The 13,875-nt window shown below is 60.7% G+C and overlaps 1 protein-coding gene across 4 annotated transcripts in view; it reads right to left on the reverse strand.

Moving 5' to 3' along the window:
* Positions 1-13,875, reverse strand: part of ANO7 (anoctamin 7) — a 28,580-nt gene that overhangs the window by 3,719 nt on the left and 10,986 nt on the right. For all 4 annotated transcript variants that reach the window (XM_066232642.1, XM_066232641.1, XM_066232640.1 and 1 more), the window contains exons 8-21: positions 13,490-13,600; positions 12,555-12,720; positions 11,978-12,068; positions 11,395-11,491; positions 10,181-10,324; positions 9,965-10,102; positions 9,262-9,360; positions 9,075-9,177; positions 8,059-8,170; positions 7,699-7,753; positions 6,369-6,466; positions 5,193-5,338; positions 3,935-4,140; positions 3,622-3,764 (exon numbers count right to left, since the gene is read on the reverse strand). In XM_066232642.1, the coding sequence (XP_066088739.1) occupies positions 3,622-3,764; positions 3,935-4,140; positions 5,193-5,338; positions 6,369-6,466; positions 7,699-7,753; positions 8,059-8,170; positions 9,075-9,177; positions 9,262-9,360; positions 9,965-10,102; positions 10,181-10,324; positions 11,395-11,491; positions 11,978-12,068; positions 12,555-12,720; positions 13,490-13,600 (1,709 nt within the window). The remainder of the gene's footprint in view (positions 1-3,621; positions 3,765-3,934; positions 4,141-5,192; positions 5,339-6,368; positions 6,467-7,698; positions 7,754-8,058; positions 8,171-9,074; positions 9,178-9,261; positions 9,361-9,964; positions 10,103-10,180; positions 10,325-11,394; positions 11,492-11,977; positions 12,069-12,554; positions 12,721-13,489; positions 13,601-13,875) is intronic.

The following is a 13,875-nucleotide window of genomic DNA, read 5'->3' on the forward strand; positions in this document are numbered from 1 at the left end:
CGAACCCGGGTCCCCCGCACGCCAGGCCGACGCTCCACCGCTGAGCCAACCGGCCAGGGCCCAAAGACAGACTTTTAAGACATAAAAACCAACATCCATAAGAGTTAAAGAGCCACACACCATTCTATTAAAGGAGGTACTTCTGCAAGAAAGAGGAATTCAGAGGGGACACAGGAAATAAGAAACTCCTGTGGCCAAATAAGTTAACACACCAAACAGCTGTGATTAGCAAGTGACTACAACTGTCCCTCTGTCTTTCTTAATTTTTAAAATATTTTTCAAATGGAATTTATTGGGGTGACACTGGCTAGCATAATTAGACAGGTTTCAGGTGCCCAAGTCTGCAACGCATCTCTGTACACCATATTGTGTGTTCACTGCCTCCCCCTCATGTTTCTGTGTGTTTTTCATAGTAAAACTAAAACGGCAGATCAATAAGAGGGACTGATGGGTGCTCACGGGTGGTGGGAAAGCCCGGGAAGATAAGAGCAGCCCCTAAAATAATAAAGGTATGCAGCATCAGCTCCAAAGGCGTATAAAGACTAAAAAAAAAAAAAATACAGCACGCTCATCCACCAGAAGGCAGAAGAGGAATACAAAGGAAAAAGAATCAATGGAAAAAGTAACCATGAAAAAAGAGATCATGAATAGAAACTTCCATGCAACTAAGAACCTCAAAATACATAAAGCAAAACCTGAGGGAACTGTCTGCTGAACAAATAACCCTATATTCCTAGAAAGCTTTTAACTCCCATCTATCAGAATGGGATAGAATTATCAGGAAAAACATAAAAAAAAAGGGGGGGGGATGAAAATATGAATAATAAAATTAAGCCAGACCTAACAGTAAATGTAGACCTTGCTTCAAAATGAACTGTGAAAAAAATATATTTCTTCAAGTTCACCTGAAACATGCAGAATCCATCGTGACCAGATCACGAGGAACCCTCAACAACGTGAGAGATTTACAAGCACTTACGTCAGAAAAAAAGGTGGTTTTTCTAAGTATCCAAAGGAATTTAGCATGGATTATGCTAAGTGAAATAAGTAGCACAGAGAAAGACTTAATCCCACATGATTTCACTTACATGTGGAATCTAATGAACGAAACAAAACGGAAACAGACCCTGTTGGCTGCCAGAGGGGGTGGGGACAGGGGAAAACAGAAGACAGGGGTTAAGAGGTTCAAACTTCGGCCTAACCAGGTGGTGGCGCAGTGGATAGAGCATCGACCTGAGATGCTAGGAACCCAGGTTTGAAACCCCAAGGTCGCCCTGGCCGGTTGGCTCAGCGGTAGAGCGTTGGCCTAGCGTGCGGAGGACCCGGGGTTCGATTCCCGGCCAGGGCACACAGGAGAAGCGCCCATTTGCTTCTCCACCCCTCCGCCGCGCTTTCCTCTCTGTCTCTCTCTTCCCCTCCCGCAGCCAAGGCTCCATTGGAGCAAAGATGGCCCGGGCGCTGGGCATGGCTCTGTGGCTTCTGCCTCAGGCGCTAGAGTGGCTCTGGTCGCAACATGGCGACGCCCAGGAGGGGCAGAGCATCGCCCCCTGGTGGGCAGAGCGTAGCCCCTGGTGGGCGTGCCGGTTGGATCCCGGTCGGGCGCATGTGGGAGTCTGTCTGACTGTCTCTCCCTGTTTCCAGCTTCAGAAAAATGAAAAACAAACAAACAAACAAAAAAAAAAAAGAAAAAAAGAAAAAAAAAAAAGAAACCCCAAGGTCGCCAGCTTGAGCTTGGGGTCATAGACGTGACCTCATGGTCGCTGGCTTGAGCCAAAAGATCCCTGGCTTGAAGCCCAAGATTGCTGGCCGGGGCCCAAGGTCGCTGTCTTGAGCAAGGGGTCACTGGCTCAGCGGGAGCCCCCCCCCATCACAGTCAAGGCACATTATGAGAAGCGATCAATGAACAACTAAAGTGTCACAACTACAAGTTGATGCTTCTCATCTCTGTCCCTTCCTGTCTCACTGTCTCTCACTTAAAAAACAAAACAAAACAAAAAACTTCTAGTTCTAACACAAATACATGAAGCCTAGGGAATATTGTCAACAATACTGTAACAACTCTACAATGACACTTGGTGGCTAGACTTACATCATGGTAGATAAAAGGACTGAATCAGTATGTGCTATACCTGAAACTAACATGATACTGTGTGTCAAGTATAATTCCATTTTTGTTTGTTTGTTTTTTTTGGTTTTGTTTTTATTTTTTACAGAGACAGAGAGTGAGTCAGAGAGAGGGATAGACAGACAGGAACGGAGAGAGATGAGAAGCATCAATCATTAATTTTTCATTGCGCGTTGCAACACTTTAGTTGTTCATTGATTGCTTTCTCATATGTGCCTTGACGGTGGGCCTTCAGCAGACCGAGTAACTCCCTGCTTGAGCCAGTGACCTTGGGTCCAAGCTGGTGAGCTTTTTGCTCTAACCATACGAGCCCGCACTCAAGCTGGCGACCTCGGGGTCTTGAACCTGGGTCCTCTGCATCCGAGTCCGATGCTCTATCCACTGCGCCACCGCCTGGTCAGGCTTGGGAACTTACTCTCCTATTATAACTCATAACTAAGGAGGAAAATCACAACTGAAGTTGTGAAATGTCTAGAACTGAGGGATAGCAGAGGTAGTATCAGCACTAATGGAATGAGGCTTTTTAGGGGTATATTCAAGTAAACTTACAGACGTGAATTTGTTTATGAAAACCCAAGAAAGACTGAAAATGAATAACTTAGAATTTCAACTCCAGAAGATTGATTTTTAAGAGAAAACACACAAACTTTATCCGGGAAAAAAATGTGTCCATAACTACAAAAACAGGAGAGCGTAAGAAAATTTAAGAGACTATTATGAACCAATGTGTGGTGTTACATTTTAAAGCTTAGCCTGACCTGTGGTGGCGCAGTGGTAGAGCCTCCACCTGGAATGCTGAGGTCCAGGTTCAACACCGGGTTAAGGCTCATAGGAGAAGCAACTGCTAGGAGTTGATGCTTCCAACCCCTCCCCCCCCCGCCGCTTTCTCTCTCTCCCCCCTCTTTCTAAAAATCAATTTAAAAATAATAAATAAATAAGTTTAACTGAAATAGTTTTCCGTAAAAAAAAAAATCAGCAAAATTGACTGTTAAGACTCTTGAAGAACACTGGCTTCCACTGTGCGGGTCCTATACTCAGGTTCTTTTTTCTTTTTAAAAAATCTACTCATTTTAGAGAGAGAGATAAGGGAGGAGGAGCAGGAAGCATCAACTCCCATATGTGCCTTCACCAGGCAAGTGCAGGGTTTTGAACGAGTGACCTCAGAGTTCCAGGTCGATGCTTTACCCACTGCGCCACCACAGGTCAGGCTACGCTCAGGTTTTCAAACCTCGCGGTTGGAGGGTCAAGAATCCCCCAAGCTCCCACCCCAATGGGGAGGATGTCACCGTAGTCCCTCCCCGCGCCCCGCCCCCAGATCCACAGCCGGGGTCCTGTTTGAGGCTGGAAGCGCCGGCATGGGACGCAGGGGCTGTCTGACCCCTGTCCTCCGGGCTAGACCCCTCCTTCCCCGGCCTGCCCTCAGCGCCGCTCGACCGCCCCTCACCTGGCGGCCTCACCTGGCGGCCTCACCTGGCGGACCCACCTGGCGGACCCACCTGCACGTGCGGTTGTGCTCCGCGGCGAAGGCGGGCGGGGCGCGCGCCAGCGTGAAGTTGACGAAGCCGCGCAGGTCGCCGGCGCGGGTCCAGCGGTAGAAGGCGCGCGGCAGGAAGTCGGACGAGAAGGCCAGCAGCAAAGCCTGGGCACCGGGCGGTCAGCGCGGGGCGGCCCCACCCGCCCGGGACCCCGCTCCCCGGGACCCCGCCCCCGGGACCCCACCCCCGGGACCCTACCCCCCGGGACCCCGCCCCGCCCCCGGACCCCGTTTCCCCCCGGGACCCCACCCCGCTCCGCCGGACCGCTGCTCACGTTGCTGATGACCGCCAGGTGCGCGATGCCCGCCAGGATGGGGAACCAGATGCCCACGTCCTGCGCGCGCTCGGCCACCGGGCGCCGGCGCTCGCACACGAACTTGCGCGCGTCCAGGCGGATCTCCACCCAGTTGTTGAGCAGCGCGAAGAGCGGCGCCAGCGGGCAGGCGGCCACGAAGATGGTGACGAAGCCGAACTGCAGCACTGCGGGCGCGGGGCCGTGGGCTGAGCCGTCGCTGCGCCCCGGGGTGGCGGGGCCCCCGCCTGGCCGCGCCCGCTGCCGCTGCACGCGTCCCCTAGCCTCGGCCCAGGCCCACCTGCAGGAAGCCGCCCGACTGCCCCCAGTGCCCCCAGTGCCCGCCGTGGGCTTCTGGCAGGAGGAGCAGAAACCTGCTCTGGAATTAGGGCTGCCCTCCGCTCTCCGCTCCCGGGGAACTTTGAGAAACAGCTCCTTAAAGGGACCCTGGGGTCCTCTGTGAAGTTACTAAGGAGCGCACTGGGGCCCAGTGCTGCTATCCAGTGGAGTAGGGACACGTAGGTCAACCCCACTCACACGTTATTACGAGAACGCACGATAAACGGCTCCCTTTCACCCAGGGACGGATGGACTACGGTCACCCCTTTTGCTCTGGCTGCTGGGGAGTTCAGGGTGATGTGTTTGGCTCAGATGCAGCACTTCCCATCACAAAGTGGGCCATGATCTCAGAGGAAGACCCTGGGCTGCAGAGTGCACCACCCTGTGCAGGGAGTGGGCACAGCCATGGGCCACTGCCTGGTTAGCTCACAGGGTCCAGCAAAGAGTGTGAGAGTCGAGAATATTTCTGGACTCAACTCCCAGAGGGGACACCAGTGGTCAGGGCACTTGAGGCCCGTCACCTCCCGGGGACAGCCTTCCTCTCAGGGGCAGTTGTCTCCACTTCTAGCGCCTGGTCTCCTGAGCCCCTGGCTTCTTCCCTAGCTCCCTGCAGGAGGGTCTAGCCAATGCTCTCCCGGGTGGTGGGGGGATTAAGGCCACTCCAGGCGAACCCCATCAACTGATCCCGGCCCCCTGCCAGCACCTGTGCGCAGGGCGCGGTCCCTTCCCATGCTCCGCCAACCTTCCTTGGACACGCCCACTGCAGCGCCTGCCATCCTTTCTGGATCCTTTGCAGGTCTGGCTCCACCAGGGACCCTCTGTCCCCACCCATATCATGTTTCGAGGGAGTTGTAGACTGGACCCCGTCACCCTCGGATCCCACCCCCTCAGGGGCGCCTACCCATTTCGAGGTACTCGTCAAACAGGCCCTCGCAGGGTAGGAGCTCGTAGTCTGCCTCCCAGGGCGCCTGGCCGGCAGCCGCGGAAGCCCCCACCTTCCTCTTCTTGGAGCGAAGCCGGAACTTCTGCCACCAGCTCTTTAGCTTCCTGGGGGGTTGGGGGGGGACACCCAGGAGAATGTCTCCTGCTCCTCAGGTTGAGTCCTGGCTGCTCTGCAGCTGGACAGCAGCAGGTGCGGGTCGGGGCCTGGGGTGGGCATGGCTGGGCGAGGCCTTGCAGAACTCGGGAGAGCTTTTGCATCCTTTTGGGGGGGGCAGCTCATCACCCACCTCCCTTGCAGCACCCCCAGGAAAGTCGCCATTGCTCATGGACGTTTGGGGGGGATGGGCTCCTCCTGAGATATGCAAAGAGGTGGCCAGGGCTGTCAGGTGGAAGAGAGCTGACGGGGACAGTCGCTGTGCCAGCAGTGGGGGCGCGTGTGCATGTTGCTTTGTCATATGTTCGGCACGTGTGTGTTGCTGTGTCGTATGTGGGCATGTGTGTGTGTGTGACTCTGCTGTCACTCATCCAGCCCCTGCCCCTCCCACCAGGAACCAGCTACACCGCAAATACATGATCTTGTTCAATTTAGCTGCAGAGCCCCAGCCGCGCCCAAAGGGGGGTTTGGGTTGGGCCAGGCTCCGTAGCTAGGGTGTGTGGTGCTGGGGGAGCCCATGCCGTCTGGGGGAGGTCGGGTGTGCAGGGGAAGGTGGGCAGGTGTCCAGGTTGGATCCAGCCTTGGGGGGGGGCAGTCATGAAAAGGGCTCTGGCCTGGGAGGGGGCCTAGCTGCCTGGATAGGAGTCACGGTGGTGCCAGTGGGCGGGGAGGGGGCCCTGGGGAGATGAGATCCTCGTGGCAGAGCCGCTGCGGCCGGGGGCCCCCCTGGCTCCCCCACTCTGCTGCTGCCCTGTTTGGGGAGCACAGCAACCATGGGGTAGGGCGTCAGAGAGCCCGCGGGACAGACGGCAAGGCTGACCCTCCCTCCCCTCCCCTGGGGGTGCAGCAGCAGGTCCAGGAGGGCCCCCCTGGCTCCCCTCCACCTCTTCTCCAGGCTGAGGCTGAGCTGGGGAGACTGCCCCCAGACAGCCTGGGTCCCAGGGCCCCCGGATGCTCCCCAGGGCGGGTGGGGGGACTCACGGGATGAGGATCTCCTGCACGTTGTTGATGATCTGCTTGCCCACCATGATGACCAGGAGCTCCTGGGCCAGCTCGATGAGGCAGCCGCCGGCCGCACACTGCACCGCAGAGCTCCGGGTCAGCGCTGGGGAGGGGCCTCCTGCCCGCCCCTCCTCCTCCACCCCTGCAAGGCTGCCCGTGCATGCCCCGCCTCCCTTTCAGACATGCCATGGGCACCTTGCTGACCGCACAGACCCTCCCCCGACATCCCCAAGCACCCCCACTGTTTCCCCAATGTCCATCTGGCAGACAGTGCATGGGAATGACCAGGGTCACTGTGTTGGGTGGCCCCTAGTTTTTCTTTGGGGAACCATGTGGGGTTGCATGGGGCTGATGCTTCTGTGGCCCCAGGGAGGACCCCCTGCTCAGCCTCAGCCATTGCAGCCAATAAGAGGTGCTCCCAGGGGCCATTAGGGGTGCTCCTGGGACAGCACGTCTTGCACAGGGCACTGACTTGTGCTGCTGGGGACAATCTTCCTAAGAGCACGGCCAGTCCCGGGAAAGCCGGGCAGCGTGGTTCAGACACCTCACTCAGCCCCATGGGAGCCCGGTGCACCTGACCGGCTGCTCACGCCAGTGTGAGCTGGGACTTTTCCCACTGATGACTGAAAGCCTCCCAAGTTGGGGGTCCCAGCTGCCCTGTCCCCGAGAAACCCTCCCCGTCGCGTGAAAATAAAACCCGTTCCTCGGGGTGGCTGCTTTGCAGGCAACCATCAGCTTGGGTCACAGCCCAGACCCACGGGGAGGAGGGAGCCCCTCCGGTCAGAGAGAAGAGGGTCCTCCAGGTGAGGTGCTCACAGGCACTGTCGGGGCCCCTCTGTCCCCCTGTGGACGGCCGCAGCCCCACGCAGCCTGCACCCTCAGCCCACGAGAAGCCAGACGCATGGGGACAATTTCAAGGGGCTTTCTACAGTGTCTCTGAGGGGCGGGGCTTTCTACAGTGTCTCTGAGGGGCGGGGCAGGGTCGAGCCCTGGTGCCTGCAGCAAGTACTGAACCCCAGGGATGCTCGCCAGCCTCTGTGTCCCCAGCGGAGCTCTGGGCAGTGACAGTGGCTGGGACTCAGCTCGGGTGATTTGGGTCAAAGTGGGGAAAGGGTGATTGATGAGAACACAGATTGTGATTTGTGGAGGGCTATTCCGGGTAAGAGTCTGAGCATGCTGTGAAGAGAGACCCTGGGGTGGGGGTCCCGGGGCAGCTGCCACCATAAGGGGGACAGGAAGAACCTCTGTGAATTAAGGTTCCGACGGAGGTCAGGGGCAAGACCCGCGGCCTCAGTCCCCGCACACTCACCTCCTCGTTGCGGACCCCAAACAAGGTGTGGTAATTGCCTGGGTAACCCACAAACCTAGGGGAAACGGAGGTCCTGAGGCTGTGAGGGAGGAGGTGCCCCCTGGCCGTCCTCCTCTCCTCTCTGTGGCTCCCTCGCTGCCCAGACTGGACCTGCAGGAACCTCGAGGTGGACCGGAGCCTGGCTTTGCTCAGACAGAGGCCCTGGGTCAGGACAGTGGCCGCCCCGCCAGGCCTCCCAGGCCGTCCTCCCCGCCCTCCTCCCTGAGCCCCTGGACAGCCATGCCCAGGTGCCACAGGGGGACGGGACACGCAGACGCAAGGCCCCGGGGCGAGGTGCGGCCAGCCGGGCGCGGTGCTGACCTGCCCTTGAAGAAGGCGATGTAGATGGGCGAAGAGTAGAAGTTGACGAACTGGAAGATGAACACCTTGAGGGTGAAGGCGTCCTCGAACCTGGTCTGCGTGCGGTGCATCTCTGGGCGGAGAGGCCGACTCAGGCTCCCAAAGCCCACCCTGTGGGACCGCCCGCCCACCGGGGGCGAGGAAAACCCGCTTCCCCCACATGTCGGATGGACACTCGCTCAGGAAGGGCAGGGCCCAGCTCTCCCGAAGTCCTCGTTTCTAAGCCATCTAAAACGCGGTGTCGGCCGAGGACGAGCCGGCGGTGACCATGAGCTCCAGCCACGCCAAGACGGACACGGCGGGTGACCATCGGGGGGGATGGGGTGACAGTTCCCCGGGAAGCCAGTGCTGAGGCGGAGGTGGGGGCCCGAAGGTGACTCGGAGAGGACGCCTGAGGCTGGAACCGGGACGCACTCTGGGGGCGCCCTGGGGCGCCCGCCTACCCCCCGAAGTCTCCCTGCCACCCTCCCTGGGACACTGAGCTCTCTGTCCCACCCCCCAGACCAGACTGGGGCTGCTAATAGACAGTTTGTGGAACAAATGAAATGGTTCTTTGGTGTTTGTCCAACGGGGGTGAGGTGGGTGGGGTAGAGAAAGTGGGGTGAGAGGCAGGCAGGTGTGGAGAGCAGGGAGGAGGGCGCGGACGCAGAGGGGAGGAGCTCATTCTACAACACCCGCCGGTCACCCTCAGACACTGAGAGCGGGGCACGCAGGGTCCTGGGTTGCAGACCACCCCCCCCAGAGGAGTTCAGCCACGAGGGGTCCTGTGCACGGGGCTGAGGGCACCCTCGGAGCAGGGCAGGGCCTGGGGCCCAGAGGACACTCCCGCCACCCCCAGGTCCTGCTCAGAGTGGGGGATGGGTGCACACCCCACCTGTGCCTCCTTCAGACACAAGGATTCTGTTGATCGGCCCGAGTTCTGACGCAGGCGGCTGGGCTGGGGTGGATCTGGGTCAGTGCCCGGCCCGGCTACTCACCCCATCTAGTCAGGACGCGGGCCAGGGACACGTAGATCTTGGAGAGGATGAGGATGAAGATCAGGTTCACCACGGAGCCTGTGAGGCTGGCGATGCGTGAGGCCTGGTGACAGGGGGTGGGTCACAGCTGGAGCCGGGGGGTCCCAAGCTGCCCCCCGCCCACCCAGCAGGGCAGATGGAGGCTCACCCAGGCTGCCAGGAAGATGTTGTCCGACCTGGACACCAGGATGGCCATGATGGCGCGGTACAGGATGATGGACACGAGGCACATGACCACCACGGCCACCTAGGGGTGACCAGGCGTGTGAGCCCCTAGAACAAGGCCTGGGACCCCAGCCCCCGCAGGCCACAGCCCCCACTGGCAGAACTGGCTGTGTTGGGTGCCTCTTCCAGTGGGCTGCTGGGAAGACAGGGAGGCAGGGAGTGGAGGAGAAGAGGAGGGGGCTGGAGGCCACTGAGAACTAATGAGTGGACGATATCCGAGTGTCAAGGAGCCTCTACGTGTTGTTCTTCCCGCCAAGTGCCGAGAGCCGACCCTCCAGCCCAGCCCAACCCGCCTCCCGCCGGCCAGAGCTTGGTCATTCCTGACATCTTGGAAGAGGAGGGGAGGGTCCTATTAGGAAGCCCTTTTGGCTGAAGGACCCCTGTGCCAGGATCCTCCCCTATGCTTGAAGGATGCCCCAGGCCCACACCTGTGGGGAAAGCCTCTCAGAGCCCCTGTCCACACTCTCCCTGTCATACAGCCCAGACCCCGTAGCCTGGCCCCGAGTCAGGTCCCCTCCCCGGAGGCCAGGCACGCAGGGAGCTTCCTGAGGCAGCCAGGGCCTGGGGGTCCCGGGGGCAGGGTGGGGCCTGGGGGTCCCGGGGCAGGGCGGAGACGGGACCCTCACCATCACCAGCACGAGCACGGAGCCGGCCAGCACGCGACGCACACGGCTCCTCTTGGGAAAGTAGGGCTCCTCCTCACCAGTGATGGGGTTCCGGGCGGTCGTGGGGGCCAAGGCAGCAAACTGGGGCCGCGGCCGCTCCTGGACAGGAGCCGGGGCTCAGTGGCAGGCGGGCGGGCGGCCCCGTGGGCAGCGGCCAAGGGCCGGGGGCCCACCCACCTCGATGTCCTCGTAGTCGGAGCAGCCCCAGCGGTAGGCCAGCGTGGCGCTCTTCCGCTTCCAGTACTCGAGGAGAAGCACGGCCCACAGCGCCATGAACACGCTGAAGAAGACGGTGCCGCCGTGGTCGAAGAGCCGGCCGGCCTGTGGGCAGGGGCACGGGGCGCGCTCGCTGCGACAGCCGGCCCCTGGGCGCCCAGCCTCTCCCGTGAGGACGCCTCTCCTGCACCCGTCCGCCATCGTGTTTGGGAAGCAGGTGCGTGGGGGTCACGGAAGGTGGGATGTTGCCCCGTGATGGCCACACCCACGTCTCACAACTTAGGTGACTTGGATGTAATTCATGACTTTTTGAGCTGTTGAGATTTAGGTGTTTTGGGACTTAAGAGTTAACGCTTTGATGTGTTCAGAATCTGGGGAGATGTCGGGTTGAGGGTGAATGAATTTTGCACGTGGGATGGACATGAAATTTTGGGGACCAGAGGGTCAACTACAGTGGATCAAACTGTGGTCCCCAGCTGGAATCTCAGAATGTAAGCTTATTTGGAATTTGGGTGTGTAATTAGGGTGTGTGTGTGTGGGGGGGGGTCTCTGCACGAGATCACCCGGTCTTCGGGGGCCCTGAGCCCAGGGACAGGTTATGACAGGAGGGAAGGGGAGATGGGCACAGATGCACAGAGGGAAAGGCCTGTGGGGGGGACGTGGAGGCAGAGTTTGGGGCGAAGCGGGCGCTAGACAGGACGAGCGCGGCCTGGGACAGTCCGGGGCGCTGGACCTGCAGCCGCCCGCGCTGTGAGAATGTAACTTCTGTTGTTTCCAGCCCCCCAGTGCAGGTTGCAAGAGCGGCCCTGGGAGACCAGTGCGGGGTGGGGGGCAGGCGGGGGCCCGGCTGTGTCTGGCTGTGGGCCCAGCCTCGCACTTCGGGTGCCAGGCCCAGTGTGCAGGGCTGCCGTGAGCAGCAAGGGGCCTTTGCTCCTTCTGCTGGGGGTTCTCGGGGGTTGTAATCAGCTGTGTGCCCTGGGGGCTTCCGGCTCTTTCTGCCTCCGGGCCCCCCAGCTGACCCCCTCGGTCAGTGGTACACACACGGGCACGCTGCCCAGGGGGCGCCCGTCACAAGCCTGCTCCAGGTGAGGACATTGCCACAGAGCTGGGGCCATAGGCGGGCGTGGCCAGGCCCCGGGGAGCGGCCTCCTCCCCTCGCCCGCCCATTCCCTTACCTGGACCAGGGGGCAGGCGCTGGAGAGCAGCCAGAAGGGGCAGTCGAGGCAGAGTGGGCACATCTCGAAGCTGTCTGTGCTGCGGCAGAGCTCCTGCCTTCAGAGCAGATGGCGAGCCAGAGTGTGGGACCGCCCTCCCTCCAGCCCGCAAAGCGTGGGGCCGCCCTCCCTCCCGCTCCCCCTCCCGCCAGGCTGCCCCGAGTCCCCTCCCTCCCACTGCCGCCCTTGCCAGGGCCGGCATTTCTTTAAAATATAGGTGACGATCATGCTTTTGAAATTTAGGCTCCGAAATAAAGTAGAACTCAACCCTCTCCCCCTGTTTGTTATCGTAAGGAAAGCTCACACTATTGCGGGGATAAGTACTGCCGATAAAACCAGCCGGGAGCACACCTGCCCACTGACCAGTCCTAGGAGCACCCCCTCCACCTGTCATCCTTCCAGCCGGGCCTGCACAGCCCTGTGACACCCACGAGGGCAGGTGTGTGCTCCACGCTCACCTCTATCCCCAGCTCTGCACGGGCCTGGCAGGTGGCTGTCTCCCGACCACACCCCCCCCCCCCCAGACACAGTGTGAGGCACTTACGTGGGCGTGTCTGAGAACACCATGGAAACGCCGACCAGGAACACCAGCGTGCCCACCACGGCTGCCGGCAGGAGCCAGCCTGTGTAGAATCCTGCGGAGGGGACCCGGGTGGGAGGACCCCAGGAGTCACCCTGTGTACCCAGCACTGGGCTGAGTGCTGGCTGGGGGTCTGCACAGCCACAGCTGTCCCACAGGGACCCACATCCAACCAGCAGGGCCAGGGGCCATCTGGGAAGCAGCTGTGAGGGACAGTCTCCAAGGGTCATGGTCCTGGCCTCTGCCCTGGCCTCTGGAGCCCTCCTCCCGTGTTGACCAGAGCCCCAGGGTCCATATGGGGCGGGTCAGGGACACTGGCGGTTGCAGTGGGGAGGGTCTGCCTGCAGAGAGGGGTCTCCAGCCCCTCCCTGGGGTGCTAGGAGGGCCCAGCACGGCTGCAGCACTCGCCGTCTCATCGGCCGGAGGCTGCTGCGTTGGCCGAGAAGCTCACGCCCCTCGTGAAGACACGAATGAGCATACTGTTAACCGGAAGACGGAGCTGGGGCCCAGGAGGCCCCACGGGGCAGCGGGTGGGACTCACCGAGCCAGGCGAAGTAGAAGGCCACCTTTTCCCCGAAGTACCCGCGCACGTGGTCCAGAGGCTGGTACTTGTACCACTTGCGCCAGCGGGCCCAGTGCCGGAACAGGACCTGCCGCGGGTTGAGGCCAGGGCTCTGCAGGCCCTCCGGGGGCAGCGTGAAGGGACCCTGGGGACAAGGAGCCGCTGGGTGGGACGTGGACTAGTCTGGGCTCCCTCCCCCCCGGGTCCAGGAGTGGGGCTCCAGCGCCGGGCAAGGCCCACGTGCCCTGGCGTCCCGGGACTCAGTGTTTCTGCTCGAGGACGACAGAGGGATGTTGGGGCCCGGGGTTCAGAAAGGCCTCTCTGGGTGGGCCCCTCTGTCCTGGTGTCCAGGCACGCAAGGCCGACACTGCCAGATGCTGTGTGTCCTGGGCTCTGGCCAGAGGTGGGAAGAGGGACGCCCCACAGCTGAGGGGGAGCTGGCCATTCCCCTGTGTCCCCTCAGGTGGCCCCTCGGCCCCTCACACAGCGGTGGCTGCGGGCTGACCCGGCCTCTGCTCCAGGGCCTCCTTCCTTAAGCTCTGAGGCCTGGCGGGCGCCCGCTGGGGTCCAGGGTGTAAGCTGCTTCCAGATCCACGTGGATGTTTTTTTCAGGCGGCTGGTGAATGCCCTCCACTGCCTCAGTTTACCCAGCTTCGTGGGGAGCAGAGGGGACCTCACTGCCTTCCCCTGTCCACTCACAGCTGTGGACAGGCTACTGGGCCTGTTGTGTGGCGCGAGACCAGGGCCCACTGCCTGGAGCCTGGACAGGCACGGCCTGGGCGCAGCACAGTGTGTGGCCGAGTGCCAGCAGCCACGCACCTGTCTACAGCTGCCCCCACACCCCCGAGGGCGAAGCAGAATCCCCTCATCCAGAACCGCCCCTCCCCCTGCACCCTGCGGCCCCCAGGCCTCACCTCGTGCAGGGGAAAGGCTGCCTTGAACACTCCTTGTGAAAGCAGCTGGTCGACCCCAAACAAACTCTTCTTATCGTGGCCGTACGGGGTTTTGGCCAGGATCTCAAACAGCTGGGATGGGGAAGGAAGGCACTGGTCACCTGTCATGGGACGGCAGGGTGGGGACATCCTGGCCCTCCCACCTCAGGGCTGAGCCCACGATGGCCTCCCGAAACCCTCTGGTGACACATGAAAGGACCCCTGTGCACCCAGATCCTCCTCGTGTCCCCCACTCACACACACCACAACCCCTGGGGTGTGACAGTCATGCTCCGTGGTACAATCACACGACCTTGGCCAGAGTCATGGGTGCATTGGAGTCAAGCCTGGATTTGACCCCAGACCCT

This window comes from Saccopteryx bilineata, chromosome 5 (assembly GCF_036850765.1).
Source record: "Saccopteryx bilineata isolate mSacBil1 chromosome 5, mSacBil1_pri_phased_curated, whole genome shotgun sequence".
NCBI lineage: Eukaryota > Metazoa > Chordata > Mammalia > Chiroptera > Emballonuridae > Saccopteryx > Saccopteryx bilineata.